Source organism: Passer montanus, unplaced genomic scaffold, assembly GCF_014805655.1.
Source record: "Passer montanus isolate IOZ18808 unplaced genomic scaffold, ASM1480565v1 scaffold61, whole genome shotgun sequence".
Classification (NCBI taxonomy): Eukaryota; Metazoa; Chordata; class Aves; order Passeriformes; family Passeridae; genus Passer; species Passer montanus.
In genome coordinates, this window is record NW_024371149.1 from 2,986,141 (window position 1) to 3,005,353 (window position 19,213).

The following is a 19,213-nucleotide window of genomic DNA, read 5'->3' on the forward strand; positions in this document are numbered from 1 at the left end:
TAGCACTCAAGGTCACAGTCAGCAAATCCTCCTCTAAAAATAGACTCTACTTGCACAGTTAGTAAGGCTTCTTTTGTCGTTCTGCTGCACTTCACAGGACCCAGTTACTTACAGCACCCACCTAAACTTACAGGTAAGGCTTAGCAATATACATTTCCTGCTGTACCTTTTTTCTGCTCCTTTTTCCTTCCTTTTGTAACCTGGTTTAGTAAAGCAGAGAGAGGACTGAGAACTGGAAAACTTGCCGAGGTAACTATTAATTTCATTAGCTTGTTGCAGAGGGAAAAAAAAAAAGATTATTACAGACTTCAAAAGGTTTTGAAAGTATAATGTATAATTTTAGAAATTTTAGAAACCCAAACTTGTTGTGTTACAGAAATCACATTATAAATTAGGAAATTAGGTGCAGAAAGTGTAATTATCTTGGAGATAATTTCAATGTAAAAGTTAAGGAATTAAAATGCAATTTTTAAAGACTTTAACATCTGTCCCAGAATATTTTGCTTATTCTTCAATAATTGCTCCACCCTCCAGCCAAATCTAGCTTTTTCAATTGAATTAAAAATCTCTAAGATGATGCCATGTTTTAAGTTTCTTTGGACAGTCTAATGATATTTAATAAAATCTCAGCTTAATCTGTTTTCAATTAACCAGTCCAGTCAACAATGAAGAATGAGGGCAAAAATAAGTTTTTAAAAAGTCATATGTGGCTTAGAAAATCATTGAAATAACTGGTTAGTTTTGAATATTCACAGCAGGAGGTTCTGGGAAATAATTGCACAGAGGCTGCAATTATTCTGGTTTTAAGCTGTTTAAAGATGACTGCAATAGATGAACTATTTTATAGTTCTTGAATGCTTTAAGCATAAGAATGCAGGGCTAAAATAAAGGGACTGAAGTACTTGAATTTTTGTGAAGACTTGGACAGGACTAGGGAATACAGGATTGTACTTTTTGCTTAAGTATCCTGCAAACCCACTTTTGGAATTTGGTACATTCTTTTTGGAGTGTTTTAGAAAAATATTTTTTGAAAGACTTCTCTATCACAAGAAGTATTTGTAAAAAAGTAACCTTTTTGTCCTAGTGTTAGGGAAAAAAGCCCTAACAAAACAAAACAAGACATAACCCCACCCAAGGAGCCTTTACAGCACCACAGCTCATTGCAGTACCCTGGGGTGCAACAAGTGTGAGGTTACAGGGGAAGCACACAGCTCTTCAAGGCTGCTGCAGCATTCTGAGTCTGAGCAAAACAGCATGGGCTGGCATATCAGGGAGCACCATTCTCAATGCATTTCATTAAATCATCTGACAGAGCAAGCTTTTGTCACTGCAGCTGACCAGCTCTCAGCTCAACTGATATACTTTGAGGTACAAAAAGCTTAGAAACCAAAGCGCTGTTTACCCTCCTCCCAAGTGCAAACACTGTGCTCCAGACATGTGCATTGGCTTCTGTAAGAACTTTCCAGTTTATAAAACAGCCCTCTGCTTAGTCATACTCAAAAAGGGCAAGCACTTTTTCACCCTGAAGGGAGGTATGCTTCTGGCATGTGGGCTGGAAATGGAAGAACAGAACATTTCTTAAAAATTCAAGAACTTGCTGAGTAGATCCTCCCTCACTGTTTCTGTAGATTCTCAGTCATTAGATCTGATTTTTTTGTCTGCCTTCAGAACTGAGCAAGTGCTTACATGAAGACCGGTTACTAAACTAGATTCAAGTCTTCTGCACATTTTTTGAAAGTATAGAACTGGTATTCTCCATCCTTCTCTTCTCTTGGGTCCTTCCCTCTTGTACACACTTGTTAAAAACCTTTTTCCTCCACGAGTTCTTACCTAAGGTGGTTATTAAACTGAAAGAAGAAAGTAAATAAAAATAAAACCATTACTTTTGCAGTTGTCTGTAAGGCAAAGTCTCAGTTTTTACTCCCAGGAGAGTAGAAATCCACCAACTTAAATGGTGTTAAATTCTGCCTGATAAATAAAAACATTCAAATAAGTATCCAAGATCAGAAAAGAAAATGGAGTAATTTCTTAGTAACAAGCTCTTTATACACAGAAATGATTTCTCAATCAAAATTACAGGGGTTTTTTTCCTCTTTTTTGGTCTTCTGCTGGATTTAGTGTCCATGGCAGTAGATTAACTACTTTAGTCCCCAGTTTTGAGGGTCAAACTACCAACTAATTTCAAGGGCACTGTTTATCTCCTATTGCACTGAGGCGGGTATAAAGGCCAGTAGATATGTCATTACTTTTGTAGAATCCTCATGAAAGGTTCAGTGCTGATAAGTAGTTTTCTTCCCTTGGCATCTTGGAAAGAAACTTGTGATGATATCACAGTTCCACTCCATTTTCAGAGCTGACAACAGGTAGGAAGCAAAATCTGAAAGCATCAGAACAGGAGTAGGATTAAAATCTGCCTCCACATTTACAAACAGGTTGTATATTTAGGTATTTGCTAAATGCTAAAAACTTTCCCTTCCCAGCTAAACCAGGTGAATTTGTGATCACCTGGTATTTTCAGGGAGAAGTTGCTTTTAGACAACTCTGAGTACAAAACCAAGACTTGCTCACATGTGCACACCAAATTAAATTTAATAAAGCCATCATCAAAATCACCACTGGCACAAGTGATCAATGTCATAAGAGCTGGGACAACTTCCAAGAGCAGGACACTTGGATGGCAAAGAATTAAACTATTCTGCTGTATAAATATGGACTTAAGTGAGCATTAAGGCAAGGAAACCCTGTGCCCTGCATGACAGAATAGCTAATACTTCTAAAGGAAAGAGTAAGGAAAATTGTCTTCTCTTCATTTTTCTTTCCAGTTTTTACTTGTTCAGCCTCTCTCATTGCATGTTTATGCCAATGCTACTGGGCTCTGATTTACTGAAGATCTGAAGCTTCAGGCACACAAATACAGCTACAAGTTGGCAGCCAGAGTACCTATGGTGGGGACCACAGCAGTGATGGAGGAACCCCCTGTGCCAGGGAGGGGTGCAGAAAAGGAAGGGATAGATAGGCCCTTGCACAGGAACAAGGCAAATGCAGTCCTTGGCTGTGCATGCCTGATTTTTTTTCTTTTTAAGTCTCTACAGCTGACTTGGATCTTAACTCCCAGGCATAAATCTTGCCAAATTGTTTGGCATCTTTATACACGGTACTAGAGCTTGCACAGCACTTGGAGCTGTAAGTATTAAGAAACACAGTATTTTGTTATGTAGCTAATGACTTACAGCTTTCACTCTCAAAGTACTCAGAAACTTCTACTCCACGTGGAAAACTAGCATTAGAAATGTACACAGCAGCACCAAGGCTCTGATGTTCACCTCTAGATGAAAGCTCAGTTTTTCTTCCCCATCTGTGGGAATACTAAACTCTAGAGCTCATTACTGACATTTCCAAAAGCACTAACTCATCCCTACAAATTTTGTGGTGGGACAGAACCTTCCTTCAATTTGAACAGATTTGAAAATGGGCCACTATATTCTATGACTTCACAGGGCCTTACTGGAAATTTTGGGTTAATTTGAGTGGTTCAAGTGACTCCAAACATGGTGCAGAAGGCAAATCTTTCACTGCCATATTAGTGGCTCCAGCCACTAGACTGTATACTCTGTCATGGTCTGAATTAAACAGATAGACTGGCAGATTTTTCCTTTTTTTCCTTGCACTTTATTTCCTTCCTCACTATATTCTATGACTTCACAGGGCGTTACTGGAAATTTTGGGTTGAGTGGTTCAAGTGACTCCAAACATGGTGCAGAAGGCAAATCTTTCACTGCCATATTAGTGGCTCCAGCCACTAGACTGTATACTCTGTCATGGTCTGAATTAAACAGATAGACTGGCAGATTTTTCCTTTTTTTCCTTGCACTTTATTTCCTTCCTCCCTGTTTTGTTAAAAATAAAATTAAAAAGCTAAAGAGCTGTATAAGAAATTCCATCTGGCAGCTGTAGAGTAGATAGTGAACATAAAGAAGAGATTCCTTTGCTATGCTTAATGCATGCTGCTTATCCAAATTAGCCACACAATTACTTCTATCAATGCAAAACTAGTTTAATGTTTTTTTTCCTAGTGCACAGCACTTGAGAATGACTTAAAATGCAGTGTAATTTGCCACAGTGTATGTCCTGAAGTGGCTCACTAATGAAAAGAGGATTAACTCTCCATTATTCTGAATTACCATTTTGTGAAATCACTAACAATATTTTCATTTATATACATATAACCCAAGGGGGACAAATATTCCAGCCATCCAAGCGATTAACAAATAAATTTTATTAGATAACATGCACTTTGGTCTTATTTATGAAGAGAAAGATTAGGGTATAAAAATGCAGATGAGTGGATTTTTATCATCCTTGTTCTGATAATACCCTTAAGTCCATGACAGCAGAAGTGGGGAGCGCTGGCGGTTCAGAGTTGTGGGCACACGCTGGAGTGAGGGCAGAACCCGTGGGATGCCAGGCTCAGCAGGCACAATCCCACAGGCTCCAGCACCTCTGGGGCCCCACACCCAGCTCTGACCAGCCATCACAGGTGCCACAGAGAGGGAACAGGAAGGTCTCACCAGCTCACACAGCCTGCCCTTGGCACAGGCCAGCAGAATGAGAGGGAAGCTGTGCTCTGGGCAAGGGAAAGGGTGGGATGAGCTACAGACTGCCCTGCCTCACTGGGAGGGAACTCCTGGCCCCAGATACATACTGTTCCTCAGAATGCCCTGAAGCTGGGCTCAGACCCTCCTGCTGGGGAGAACCCTCTGGGACAAGGGCAGTTCCAAGCCAGCTAACTTTTCATCCCTACCCCATGAAATAAAAAGGCTGTCCTGAAGCAGGGTTTCCAGGAGCAGGCAGGGTGCAGAGTTCTTTATGCAAAGGACATAAGGACAGTCCCTACACCAGAGAGCTTCCACATGAGCCTGGGATTAGCTCAGCTGGTCAGAGCAAGGTGCTAATAATGCCAGGCTCACAATCTGCATGTGGGCCATTCACTTACAATGATTCTTGTGGGTCCCTTCCAACTCAGACTACTCTGTGATCTAAGGTTGTGTGTCCCCAACACAGTGCAGTGCCATGAAGTGACTGCCAAGCTAGCACAGCACTGGTACATCATTCAGCCTGCACTACCTCATCTATAGCCCACATGGAGCACCACAAGGGGTGGGAGCCTGCTCCAACAAGCCTGTGCAGAGGTAACCCTGCAATCTGGCTGCCATCTGACTGCACTGGGTGAACGCTCTGCAAGAGATGGTCTCCTCTCCAGACAAGTCTGCCAGATCTGAGCTTTCTCTGTCTGGGTTTGTGCTAAACATTCATCCCTTATATCCACAACAGCATTAAGAACAACCACACACACAAAAAAAGAAAAAAAATCCTATCTCCTTTTCACTTTTTATTCCAAGAGGGCTGGCCTAGGGAATAGTCTTCCTGGAGCTCTGTTTGGTGCATGTAGAACAACTAATACGAGATGGGGTTAGACATCTTTGATTCCTGGGAAGATGCAAGCCCTTCTGCCCCCAACCAAATGCTTCATGGCAATTATTTCCAGAGTTGAAATAGCAAACCAGCCCTTTTGCCCCCTTTTCCCTCCTCCTAGTTAAACTCTGTTACTTCTTACATAGTCTAGAGTCAAAACTGAAATACATGATTTATTAGAGGAATTTCAACTGATGCTTTCCTGTGCTCTAATTCAATTTAAAAATCCCTGCAGCAGATAACATTGGCAAGGCATAAAAGAACATAGCGTACTTGAAAGTTCAGGGAGCATGTGGCTTCCCAGGACAGACAGAAACAAGGATTTCTCAGCAGTGGTCGAGCTTTCAGAGTGTTAACCAAGCTTCAAACTGAGCTGGTGTTCCAGTACCACAAACGATCATTTGCAGATGTAATTGCCCTGTTCTGAGGTGTAACAAATCAATACACTGTGGCCACCAACTGTGATTACTGATTACATTGCTTTTTCTTCTTCCTTTCCTCCATCCCATGTTATGGAGCCATGAATAAAAGTAGTCAGTCCTTCAGTATCAAGGCAACATGCTCTCAGTTATAACTCCTTACTAGACAAATAGCAGTTCTTATCAATTTCTAGATAACAGCCTAATCACTCCCGAAGTCAGACTGATTTAGATCTGTATCTCTGACAAACATTATCTATGCTGCTGAATCTGCATGTAGAATTAGCATAATTCTGGCACAGGAAGGAAAAAGGCTCTCTTAGGGCATGGCTACTGGGGCAGATAGATGGGATTTGGAACTACACATGAAAATGCAAGACAAGCCCAAGGTAAATTTACTACAAGCTGGAATTCTCAAAGCCCTTTAAAAATCTCAAGAGAGGACCACTTAGCTAAACATCATCATCATGTTTTAAGAAGTTTGGCTGAAAGATAGATCCCCTTGCCAGTGAAAGCAAGCCAATTTTTGAACAAAGGTGTACACTTGCCAATCAAAAACAGACTCCACAATCTTGCATAGCTTTGGAGTAGGAAAACAGCAATCATTTGGCTTTTTCAAGCTTTGTAGAGAAACAGAACATGACAGGCACAAAAGAGCCCAAACTGAGCAAACAAACCCCATGGGCACATGGGATGTCAGTGAAAAATGGACATCCTGCTTTCAGCTCTACAATAGCCACATGAAAGCATTAGCTGAATTTTTTGAATTAAAAGGACACAAACGTTCTGCAGCCAACACAAAAAAAACCCAAAAACCCCCCAAAAACTGGGAGCAACTACAGGATTCATTGCCTGCAAGAAAGGTGGGTTTTTTTGGCAGGCTCTACTTGCACACTTCATAAGATCAAGCCCAACTCCACATCTCATTACAAGTCTCTTACAGAACCACAAGGTTCAGTTTCTCCCTTCAAGGGAATGAGACATGAGCAACTGCTACTCTGAGACACCAGAGAGTCTAGAAGAAGAAATAAAAACAGAGCCCACAGGGAGATGCAGCAAACAGGGAATCTGCAGCTGGCAACATTGGAAAAAGAAGAGTAGAAGAGAGTATAACAGTACATGCAACATTCACCTGAACAGACATGTAGACATGTTTCCTCTCCGTATGCTGCTGAAAATCATGAAGGATGAGCCTTTAGGTGGGTCTTCATTAATGATAAAAACCCCAAAACTTCAATTTGCACTCAGTTCCCCCTAGGTGCTTTAGATCTCTAGGCTGTTAGACCTACTAAATTCTTGCCAGTGGATTTTTCAGAAAACAAAATCCAGACAGAGACTGAACTTCAAACCTCTGAGTTTGGTTTCCTTTGCTGGTGAGCTCATCCAACAACATATTCCTCACCTCACTCTGGGGAGGCAGAAATCCGGGTGCAAGTCTGTGTTTGCCACAGAACAGGTACATCTGTCTCAAACAGTGCTCAATCACACCTGGTCAGTGCTGCTCCCAGGATCCCACAGCTGGAGCAGGAGTCACTTGCTTTGTGCTTCCTTGGGTTAACATTCTGTTTTGGTTGCATTCCAGTTTCTCGCACATCCTGAGAGCGCTACTTCATGGACAAGATGTCATCAGGAAGCTGGAATGCTGGGAAGAAAAATGCATATACAGCAGTCAAAGTAGATCCTGATGAGGACTATTGTACCCCAGGGGCATTTGAACTGGAGAGACTCTTGTGGAAGGGCTGCCCAAAGTACACTCACGTCAATGAAGTCTGGCCCAACCTCTACATAGGAGACGAGTAAGTGTACACAGTACCCCCTGTGTAACAGATAAGTGTACCTGGTACATCTCCTCTACACAGGGGATGACCAAGCTCTTCTAAACACAGCTCAGTGACAGAGCAAAGTGTTTGAAACCAGTGACAGATGTCAGAGCCTGGCATGGCCCTGACTGTTACTGCTGCTTCAGGAAAGCACAGAGGAAGTGCAGCCTTGTCTGTTGTTAAAGGCAGAGTGACAGCAGTGGTTGTGGCACCAGTTCAACCTGCAGAGGTTGAAGCTCGTCATGATCTATTTTTAAATGGTTAGTTTCAAGGAGCAATTTGTTATTTATCTCTGAGTGAAAGTTGTTCCACAGTTACAGAGCATGGCCTGGATGTGTTTGCCACACCTTAGGTTGGTTTAGGCCTAAAACATATTCTTGAAAAGTGACTGAAGAGACAGCTCACCCTGCAGTAGTATTTCTGCATTTCCAAGCCTGTGCTTGCGGACACAGAACACTCTGCATTTCCAAACTGCTCAAGAGATTAAAGCAAACAGAACCCTGAGGAAGGCAAAGCTGCAGAGATGTGTCTCACTGATCAGACCAAGTGTGATTTGGAAAAAAAACAAACCCACAAAACAGACTTAGTCCTGCGGAGCACAGGACTAAACTAGAAGCAGTCTATTCCAAGAAGCAGAGAAGACTGCTGCAGCAAGAAATATGCCATCAGAAAATCCCCCAGCCCAAGCCCTGAGCAGAGCAAAGAGAGCTTTTCTTACCCCTTCAGCATTATTGGTCCAATTCCCATTTTCCTCTACACCCTGCACTAACATGACATCACTGAAAGAAAGACACAAGTAGGAGCCCCAGTGGCTCCAAAGTTCTCAATAACTTTTTAAAAGGTCCTAAAATTCATCTGTTGCCAGCTTATAAAGAGGAAAGATATACAGCTTTGAAAGTTACAAGACTCCTAATATCATCCACCAATTACTTCTGTGGCGCCAGAGGCAACAGAAAGACACAAGAGTTCTGGTCTTGTACCAAGCCAAGGCTCCCACTTTTAAAGATAGGGATGGGAGAGAGTGTGTGTGTGTGTGTGCATGTGTTGTGTGGGATAAAAAATTAAACCATGGGAACAGCCTATCCAAATGATTCAGGAAGAAAGGGGGTTGAGTTTTTCTCTCCACATCCTGCCCTGCTCCTCCTGTTAGATATCTCTAACTCAAGATTTATCATAAAGAACAGCCTCTTCTGGTATTTATTTCCTACTTCCTTGTTTAGAATCACCATCAGAATTATTCTGAATGAAGCTGTTAGAATAATTTTCCTCTAATCTCTGTGATGAAGCTATAGCTGTGCCTGCTGAGCAAAGGGATGTAACCAGACAAGAAGTCAGTCTCTCAGCCCAGGACAGCAGTCACTGACTCTTCCCTGTAATCTTCCTGTAGCAGTGGCTTCTTACACCCTGTAATTTAGTAAAAGCTAGAAGGCATGACTGAATACACCACACACCTGGCACTTGATACAAACTAACCAGAGGGACAAAATTACGAACTTCTTGAGAGGTACCTAGAGCTACAACCTGTCATGCTGGGCAGTGTGTTTCTGCTGAGGACTGGTCTTAAGTCAAGAGGAAAACCAGTGGTCCTTCAAGGGAAAACAAGTTCCCCACCATGACAAGACAAAAGAATGAGAAAACAAATGGAGAAGGAAAAACAAATGGGGAGCAGGTGGGAGGGGGAACAGAAATAAAACTTCACCAGAAAATGGGACTCCCTAAAAGAGAACAGCTGTTGTTAGCCAGGCAAGGGCAAACTTGACATGGCAGAAAATCTAAGAGGAGAACTGGTCTGCATGCAAGATGCAGGCTTTCACTACCCTGACTAAAATTTGCTTTGAAATAGGCAAAGTCCATGTACCTTGATATCTTTCCTGAAGCCAGCTCCATATTTTACTCCTGACCAACAGCTTACCCCCTCAGTGTGGCAGGGTTCCTGTATTATTTTAAGATCTTGCTTTAGAACTGGTGGCCAAAGAGATGCCACAAGCTATGAACAGATGTTGGGTGCATTTGCATCTTTAGCCTTGCTAAATTAAGGTTGATGTTGAAAGAATTTGGTGGAACTCATCAACAAAATCAAATGAACACACACATGCAGAGTTTATCTTCAGAACCTCCACATCTGTGCTTCATTCCTGCCTCCTGCATTTACAAGGTTAACAGGACTTGTGACTGCTTATGGAAATGCTAATTAATTACCCTGACTACGTAACCACATCTTCCTTCTAATGCAACCCAGGCTATCAAGGAGCCCTGTGAGGCCACTCCATCCTTTTGTTACGAGGCTTCACTGCAGATGTTGCCCAGAGGCAATGAAATCTCTATGAGCCTGTCAGACCCAGAATAATCAAAGCCTCAAAATATAACATGCTGTGTTCAGCTCCAATTGAAATTTTCCCCCAGCAAGTTCCAAGGGCTTTTAAAGACCAGAAACTGGAATTTGTATGACACAGCCCAGCGACAGGAAGAAAACACTTTTGGCCAAGATTTTGATTCAATTGCTACCAGGATTAGTGTTTGCATGTATCCTCCTCATATTTAGAAGTCCTCTAAAGGGGTAGAAAGCAGCCTTGTCTTTCTCCTTTGTTTCACCGGCCACCTGGCTGCTTCCACAGGCAGTTTTGCTGGCAAATTCCAAACCTAGGTTCAGTGGGATCACATGGAAAGTCTCTGCCAGTTACTCATCTTGCAGTTTCTTCTTGCAGCTCGTCAGTGATGGCCTTATTACCTGAGATGATGTTTAGGCTTCCATGTCTCTGAAGTTCAAAGAATATTTCAGCTGAAAACAAAGGACTCCCAATTTGTTTTCCTTTTAAACATGTGCTAGATCTCCTTAGGATTTAAGGCCTGAACACAATTTCAGGTCTTGCCATGTTCTCAAACTACTCCCACAAAAAAAGAAGTCTTCTGCAATGTAATTCTTTACAAGTTAAGTATGAAAAATAATTTTCTGGGTATGCAGCTGAACTGAGATTGCAATTCACAAAAGCTGTGGTCTGTGCCTGTGGCTTGCCATGACTCATGGTCTTCAGAACCGGTGCAGGTAAGGAAGATAAGTAACCCAAACCCACAATTTGGAGTGCATGATAATTAAGATAAATAACTAAACTTGAAATATATGCATAACTAAAACTCATTCTCTCCTCTTACCTTTCTGCAGAGAAGCAATAGAGCATGGCTTTTTCCAAGTGACTAAGTAAAAAGACAATTTACACTAACCTAGAAGAAAACAGATGGAACTCACTCAGGCTAGAAGACAGCTACCTCCCACCGTTTAGCATTACAAACTCCTAGCATCTACATCAGTATTAATCTTATAAAAATAGAAGCAAATACAGATTTAGATTATAACAACACTCTTGAGGACATAGTTTTATCTTGGGTAGAATGAGAACCTGCCAATTGTCACAGCGGTGTAACAATCCAGAAAATCAGATCTTTAACACTGGACAATAAACCTCAATGCTCCAATGGTTTCCAAGACAAGTAACACTTCTCCATATAACATCTCTGTCTGTCAGTGATTTCTAACATTTGATGAGTGACTGAAGCCAAGACCAGGAACTGACTGACTACAGCATGAGTGCTTGATGCCTTTGCTGTATAGAAAGCAGAGAGCTATTTCCTCTATCTAGGTTTTATCACTTACAAAAACTACATCCACCATTTCGGGCTAGAGGAAAATTAAATACTAAATCTTTTTTATCCCGTATTCTGATGACCCCACTCAGTGTTTTCAGTGGTACCTAAAAATTCTTTTAATTCACACTGAGCAGGAGGTACCCAGAGAAATGGAGCAACACCTCAGAAGGAAAAGGGGATACAATGCTACACTATCTCCAGACTCTCTCAGTGCTAGAGTTACCAAGGGAAATTGGGTCAGTATTATTGGAAATTCTCAACATCTCTCCTCAGGAGGGAGAGCTGCCAGATTTTCTTAAGAAAGTGTCAATATTGCCTATATTCAGCAAGCTTCTTTCTGACACTGACCATCTGGTAAATTATCATCCTGCATCGAGCTTTCCTTTAGCGCTTAAGAAAATGGAAAAGTTCGAGAGAGGCGATTCCTCTCCTAGTAACATGTTGCCTCAGATTTCCTGGTGTTTTGTCAATCTGGGTCACGTCAATCTGTGGCTTTAACAGTCTATACTGAAGCATGTTTGCATTGCACAACCTTTGTATGAAGTTTAAGAGACTTGCCTCTACTTAAAGTTGGTAAGCACACCAGTCATCTGGTTGAGCAGTACCAGCTGTAAGGTGCTAACTTACCTGGGGAGGGAGTTGCTCTGCCCACACCTCCTGAGGTATTTTGGAGGATTACTTCCCTTCCTTTAGGTGTATTTATGTTTTCCTCACGAGGCACTTATCTTCCATTTGTTAGCTGCTTTCAGTATACTTCACACTGTGTGTGAAGCTGCAGGCTGCAGTGCCTGCAAGTTCTTTTCCCGTCTCTTCCAATTCCATTGATTTGGGCAACTTTCTAACAAAAGCAGCTGGGACTACAGCTTGTTATGACAGTATTTCTGAAAAGAGAGAAGGGATTTGGTACAGTGGAGACAGCAACCTGAGAGAAAGCATTCTTTTTCATGCTGTAACTACTTACACATTGTTTCTTCCAGAAGAACACAGAGTTTGATGCAGCACTTTCTATCAATCCTATCAAACAGCCTTAAAATTGACAGCAGACAGTTAAACTCTCAGACCGGCCCTCTACTTGCCCTTGCACAACCCAAGAGAAATAAACATTCTTTTGGGAACCATCTGAAAATGGATTACACTTTTGTCTGGGTCAGTTTCCCCTTTTGGTGAGTCTGTCAGTGTCAATATATCCATATGTGAAAGTGATTTTATGTCCAGTTTTCACCACTGAGGTGGGATTCCCACATCCAAGTACTCCCCCTTGCCTCAGAACTTTAAAAACATGTTTATGAGTCCATCTGCCCTACAGTAAATCAGGGTCACATTCAGCAAAGCACTGAGCTTTTGCTTAATAGAGAAAAGGACTTCTAGGTATACTTAACTTTTAGCATAAGTTTATGTGCTCTGAACTGAAGAGCTGATGAGCTTTTACATAGGACTAATCATCACAGGCATCTCTTACTAAACTGAATTACATTGAAATTTTCATTGTTATCTCCCAGTGCCACACTTCACCTTCCTTGCATGGGAACACATTCAAGGCAGACACTGGAGACCACAGCTGCACCATGTAAAAGGAAATCAAGTGCTAATAGCACAGATGGTGGAGATATACAAAATGAAAACAATTGCAAGAGTAGCCAAGAGCTTACAGCTTCACCTGCACTGGCATTTGTAGCAAACTCCTCTTCACAATTCAACCATAATCACAAAAATGGAAGAATTAATCACAATTTAATAGGAAACAGCAGCACCCAAAGAGGGGGAAAGAAGAACATTGTTAGCTTGACTATTACACTCTAATAGTGAGCAAACTGCAAGGAAAAAAAAACCTAATGCCTTTTCTGGTCAAAATTGAATTAGAAATGGAGTAATAAATCCTCCAATAAGGTAATGATTGACATAGCCCTGAACAATCCTATGCTATTAGTAACCTCAACCAATCAGATATTTGCAGATATTTATGCCTGATTTATTGCTCTCTTTCCTCTACAGTATTGATACCTCAGGCATGGTAAAAACTGCAAGGAAGGCCAAGAGCATTCCCCTCTCCTTGGGGTGTAATCAGAAGGATCATGCATGATGAAACACAGCAAACCCCACAGGCTCTGGTTACAGTGTACAGAGGGGTGCTTTCACAACAGCATTGACACTGCAGGCTCAGCTGAGGGTGGAAAGCAACCAGACCTTCCTCAAAGCCAGAGCTCACTGCTGCCTACGGGCAGCCCAGGCAAACATGTTGAGGGGTACAGTAACATTTCCATTTACAGGCACACAGGTCCCACACCTGGGGCCTTACCAGGCTCTTTCTTGCTCTGCTAACTGGCCAGCAAGCTGCTGCAAAGCCAGGTTTAACTGCTACACTACAGCAGTGTCACTCTCAGCACAGGCTCTCTCTGCCTGGTCATGTTTATGATCAAAGTACTGGCTGACAGGAGGTAAAAAGCAGATAAGCCTGAGCCAGTATGACAAGTGTGGTCCAGCTGGGCTCTTGGCCTAGATTTTGGGGAAAGATTTTACAAGGAAAAAAAAAGAGGAAAAATTTTCAAAGAACAGTAGTGAAATCTCTTATGAAAATACAATTATCAAGTATAAGACAGGGGGGACAGAGAGAAAGACGAAGGAGCTAAAGCACTTTCTGATCTCCATATTAGGTTTGAAACCAAGCACTTGGCTCTTGAAAAAGACTAAGTGTCACTTCAGCTTTCTTCACAAGATGCAGATTATAAAGCCCAAGGCAAGCACCTCTTGCAGTCCAGAGAACCCTATTTTCTATTACACAACAACTGTTTCTTCATATCTCCACAAAACAATATTAGAAACCTCAGAAAAAGCTTTCCATAGATAAAAGTGTCCAGGGTATCTGCTGTAAGAAAGGTGCCTGACACCCTCTTTACAGACTGTGTGCATTAGCTTGGCCTGCAGATGCAAAAGCCACGTGGCCACAGGACCTGCACTGACCCTGCTCCACTTAGGGCAAGTATTTTAGGTCTTGCTTCCACTAACAGGTTCTACAACACCTACACACAGTTTCAGTGATAGCTATTCCAGTGAAAATGAGGAGAACTTAACAGATTTGAGTGCTCAGCACTGAGCATTCATCTTCTGGAAGTTTTTCAGATTAACAATGTCAGTAGAAAAACAAAAATATACACCCGTATAATAAAGAAAACAATTCTTTTGGGTAAGATTTTGTCCAGTCCAAAGGATATTACCAAATCAGTCTGTATATCAAGCATAATTAGAAAGCAGATAACATTTTAAAGTCAGCCTAGCCCAAGCATTGAGGAAAACAGAGGAAAAATTCCTTGGTACATGTGTAATTTGCTGTTAAAAAAAGAGTTATTTCTCAGAAGATGATGTAGTTACATCTGAGCATTTATAATTAATTTTTGCAACACCATTCAAGGTTGATACATTGCTGCTTCTGAGTCTATTTCCAGCCCAAGTTGGAGTTGGGAAACAAACGGAGCAAACAGAGTAACAATGTGCATATTCCCAATTCCCCACAGGTCAAGGGCAAAACAACTGCTAATGCATTTGTGATGCAAAATTATTAAACTGATTAAATAAAAAGGAGGAGGATTAATTCCATCCTGGGCCTCAAATTCACAGAATGCAGATACAGGCAAGACTGGAGATGGAAGGAGAAGTTCAGAGGAGCTTGGCCAGGCTGAGCTGACTGCTTATGCAAGTTACTCAGTTTCCCTTCTTTCTGAACACCTACTGGAAAACTGAGGCCACCCAACACTGCAAAATCAGGTTGTAGGAAACAGAACAAGACTGTGTGACTGTCAGAAAAATGCATTAGTTGCATCTACTGTGTCAAAAGGCAATCTCCAATCAAGGAAACAGGAAGATTTGATTTCATATAAAAACAAGTGTCAAATGTTAATGGCTGTAACCTATTGTTTGACATTGTACTTGCTCAGAACAACTTCATAATTTAATTCTAATGTTGCCGTTTATTAGCCTGAGCAGTGCTTGCAGAACCAAAGTGTGACAGTATGTACAGTCCATCAAAAACTTGGGTTTTCTACTGACCCTAGCTACTCTGCAGTCCTACTTCCTACTCAGCATGTAGGTCTCCTTGCAAGGGTTCTCCTTCAGGACTCTGACCTGAAGCCCTCAGTCTTGCATGGTTTGTAGTATACATCCTTCGGGCCAAGTCTGATGAATGAAAACCACCTTTTCTCTATTCCAGCATCAGGGAGGTAAAACAAAAACAGGCTTAATTTGAAAGCAGGAACTGTAGCTCACCTCAAGGACATCAAAATGAAGAACAGTAGTTATTCACTGCACCACTTCAGCCAGGACATTTAACCTGTTTTATTTTAAGTGCTCTCCATCCTTTCAGTATAGAACTGAAGTGTCATTGCTGGCAATGTGTACATCCAGGAATCCTAAGGCACAAAACCTCCTAAAAGGAGGGAGAAGAAAGAAAGACTCCCTCAGTCAACCACTGCTATAGGAATAAAAAAGGAAGGAGTAAGCATTATTTAATATGAGGTGAAGGTGGCAACTTACAACATTAGCAGCAGGATGCTGCTGCTTCTCTGTGCTCCAGGGTCTACTAAACTTATTAGGTAGGCATCACCACACTAAGAGAAGCTTTTATTTAACTTTTACATGATTGTACAAGGGATGTGTAGCATTATTTCATGGCAAAAAAGCCCAGTACTGTCAAGACATTATCATTCCTGACCAGAAAGGAATTTCTGCAGGGCAATATTTACTCAGAACAGCCAATGATCATGGGCTTAATTTAAGTAAGAGCAAGCATAGGTAAAACCTTCAGTATCCATATCCCAGTTAAGTGTTCTAATCATTAGGTCCTTGACTGCTCAGAGGGGGGTTTTGACTTAGAGCTTGGAAAGGCAGTCAGCTTCAAGCTGTTGTGGGCTGTCACCACTAGAATTGCGAAACACAGCAGGTAGCCCACCACCATGTCCTCTGTGACAGCAGCTACATTTACACGTGCAAGTGTTCAGGAAACATTCATGGAGAGAGGTGCTTTTGTTCGGAAAAACCTTTTTGACATCATGCAGTAGTTATGTGAAAATATATTAACAAAATTAAGGTTATGCCTTTTTATTTTTTTTTTTTATTTTTTTTTTTTTTTGTAAAAAGCTTTGTTGTTTTCCTAGGTACTAATGAAACTTGACAGCTTTTTCAGGACAATATTTTCCCAAACTAAAAGCTTTCTGGAATGGAAGAAAAAAAGTTTTTAAATGCCTGGCCACGAACTCTACATTTTTTAGGAATTTTATCCTAAAGCAAGCACCTACAGTGGGTATTGAACACACAAATCTAAGCTTTCCTCTCTTCTCTGACTTCCTTTGTCCAAGGGAAGAAAGGACAAGAACAAATGAGAAGCTTTGGCTAAATACATGAATACCAGCTTCCTCTGAAGGCTAATATCCAATTTTCTTATATAGTTCTTTTTGCTTTAGACCACTGGTTTGATCAAACAAGACAGTAAAATGGAGTTGTGATAGGACGTTATATTCACACAGGGATGGGATTTTAAAATTTTATTTATTTTTATAGAAATGGAGAAAAACTCAGTAACTTCTTTTGGGGAAGAAGAGCTTCTTTTTGAATCCCAGACGATTTTACTACCCACATATTACTGACTCTTATTACATCTGCAATATCATTTGATAGGACAGAAGGGGAGAACAGCATTCATGGGTCCTATTTCAAGTTCTGCCACTGATTTCCTTTTCTGACTTTAGCTAATTCCTTCTATTTCTTTCTGTATCTCAAGTTTCTTCTTGTACAAGATGGATTGAAGCCAGTATTGCCTATGTGCAAAGGTATGGGGAAAGTAAATCCATGTTCAACATACTCTAAGGACCTGAGGGAGATAATTAGGAACTCCAAAAAGCATGACAGCTTCAAACAGAATGACAATATCTTAAGATCTTTAAAATGGTAAATTATGCATTGCTAAAGCATTATCAGTTTCACTAACATTTAGAACATACCAAATCAGTTCTTAAGTTTTTTTTTTTGTAGTCTTGAAGAAGCTTCTTGAGTTACATGACAGCTCTTGTTTTGCCAGGAAAACCGCGCTGGATCGCTACAGCCTGGAGAAGGCGGGATTCACGCACATCCTCAACGCGGCCCACGGGCAGCGCAACGTGGACACGGGCCCGCAGTATTACAGCAGCATGGCCGTGCACTACCACGGCGTGGAAGCAGATGATCTCCCCACCTTCAACCTCAGCCAGTTCTTTTATTCGGCTTCCAAATTCATTGATAATGCACTTCAGGATGAAAGAAGTAAGGAGGGTGCTGAGAATTGTTCAAACCAGTATAATATTTACCACAACTAATTAAAAGCATAGTTCCATGGCATTCAACCTTGCAGGAATGAAACGAGTCCAATACAATTTAACAGAGACAAAACTAGTAGTAGGGAACTAGTTTAAGAGAAGGCAGTGATGTATTTAGGTCCCTTCTCACTAATATCACCCCCCAAGCACTTTTGTGAAAGTTTTCATCACAGCTTGTATCAAAGGGTCCTGCCTGACTGATTTTTTTGTTGTTTTGACTCCTTCAAAAACAGGTGAGACAACTGGAAATTGCCTAGGTGCCATGAACATGCTGTCTTTTCCACCTTTTCCTAATTAGTCCCTATCAAGACAGATTTAATGAATATTAGTTGCATAGTGGTGGGAGTAGAACACAAGTGGTCTCAGACATTCCATGCCGTCATTCCACAGCTTCATGCTCTGCACCATTAGATTCTCTTATAAATATAGAGACCACCCCTCCTACCTGACCATCAGACCTACCCCAACCTGTAACATGTATTTCTCTGCCATCTTCAAAGCAGCAGGGAACTGATACAGCTCTGACAGCAGTAAACTAGAAATATTTCATTAAAGTGTTTGTAATTTCTCAGCTTGATTACTACAATTCGTTATTTGCTGATCTCCAGTAGTGTTCTATCAGAAAGCTTTACACTGATGTGAAGTGCTACAGCCTAGGCCTCACACTGACTTTCAATATTACTCCTACTCCTTCCCCTCACATACTTTTAAAAAAAAACTCAGCAGGATATTTTACCAGAAACCAGTTGAGAAACTTAAAACTTTCCTGCTGACCTATAGAGACCTTAATATCAGAGGGTCAGATATCAAGTTTCTAGCCTTGTGTCAGCTTCTGTTCTTGGCTGTCTAGATCAGCTGCAGGCAGTTACTACCTGACTTGCTTCCAATAGCCAGCCAGGTCTTTGCAATTTTACCCTTTCAACAAGTACAGTCCACACAACAGTCCCTTCCCTTGCTCAGGAGACAACTTTGAAAGCAGATCAGTTTTAAAAATCAAAGTCCTAATAGCAGGAGAAACTGCTTCAGGAGCTTACTTGCTTCTGAAGAAAGATACCCAGCATTATAAAAAAGCGTGTCTGAAGCACTGCCTTTGGAAAGGAGAGGATAACTAGCACATACCCGTGTCTAGCTGTGGCTGGAGGCCAGAGGTCAGTGTCAGACTGGAGTAGCTGGAATAAGAAATGCAGAATTCCTCATTCCCACCACCCTCCTGTTCCCATAAGACTTTAGTCTGCTGCATTGAGGTAAAGAAACAAGCACAAGGGAAGCAGCAAGGGCAAGAAAAAAAGCCTTGCTTCCCAATAAATATTGTAGGAGGAAAGGATGAGATGGGAGGGATATTAACCTTTTTGTTTCAAAACCACATCAAAGTCCAGGAAGTCCTGAGACAGTAGCAAGCACCAGCCCAGCACTGGAACACAAAACCAAACTGAAGACCAACAGGGTGAACAAACAAAACAAATCAAACAAAAATATCTGCACTCAAGTAGATGCTACAAATGGCAGTGATTTCTGTAGCTGT

The 19,213-nt window shown here is 41.4% G+C and overlaps 1 protein-coding gene across 1 annotated transcript in view; it reads left to right on the forward strand.

The window, feature by feature from the left end:
- DUSP29 (dual specificity phosphatase 29) overlaps positions 1-19,213 on the forward strand; it is a 26,081-nt gene continuing 6,868 nt past the window's right edge. The window contains exons 1-3 of the mRNA XM_039727345.1: positions 1-133; positions 7,474-7,687; positions 17,418-17,638. Of these exons, the coding sequence (XP_039583279.1) occupies positions 7,503-7,687; positions 17,418-17,638 (406 nt within the window). The 5' untranslated portion in view covers positions 1-133; positions 7,474-7,502. The remainder of the gene's footprint in view (positions 134-7,473; positions 7,688-17,417; positions 17,639-19,213) is intronic.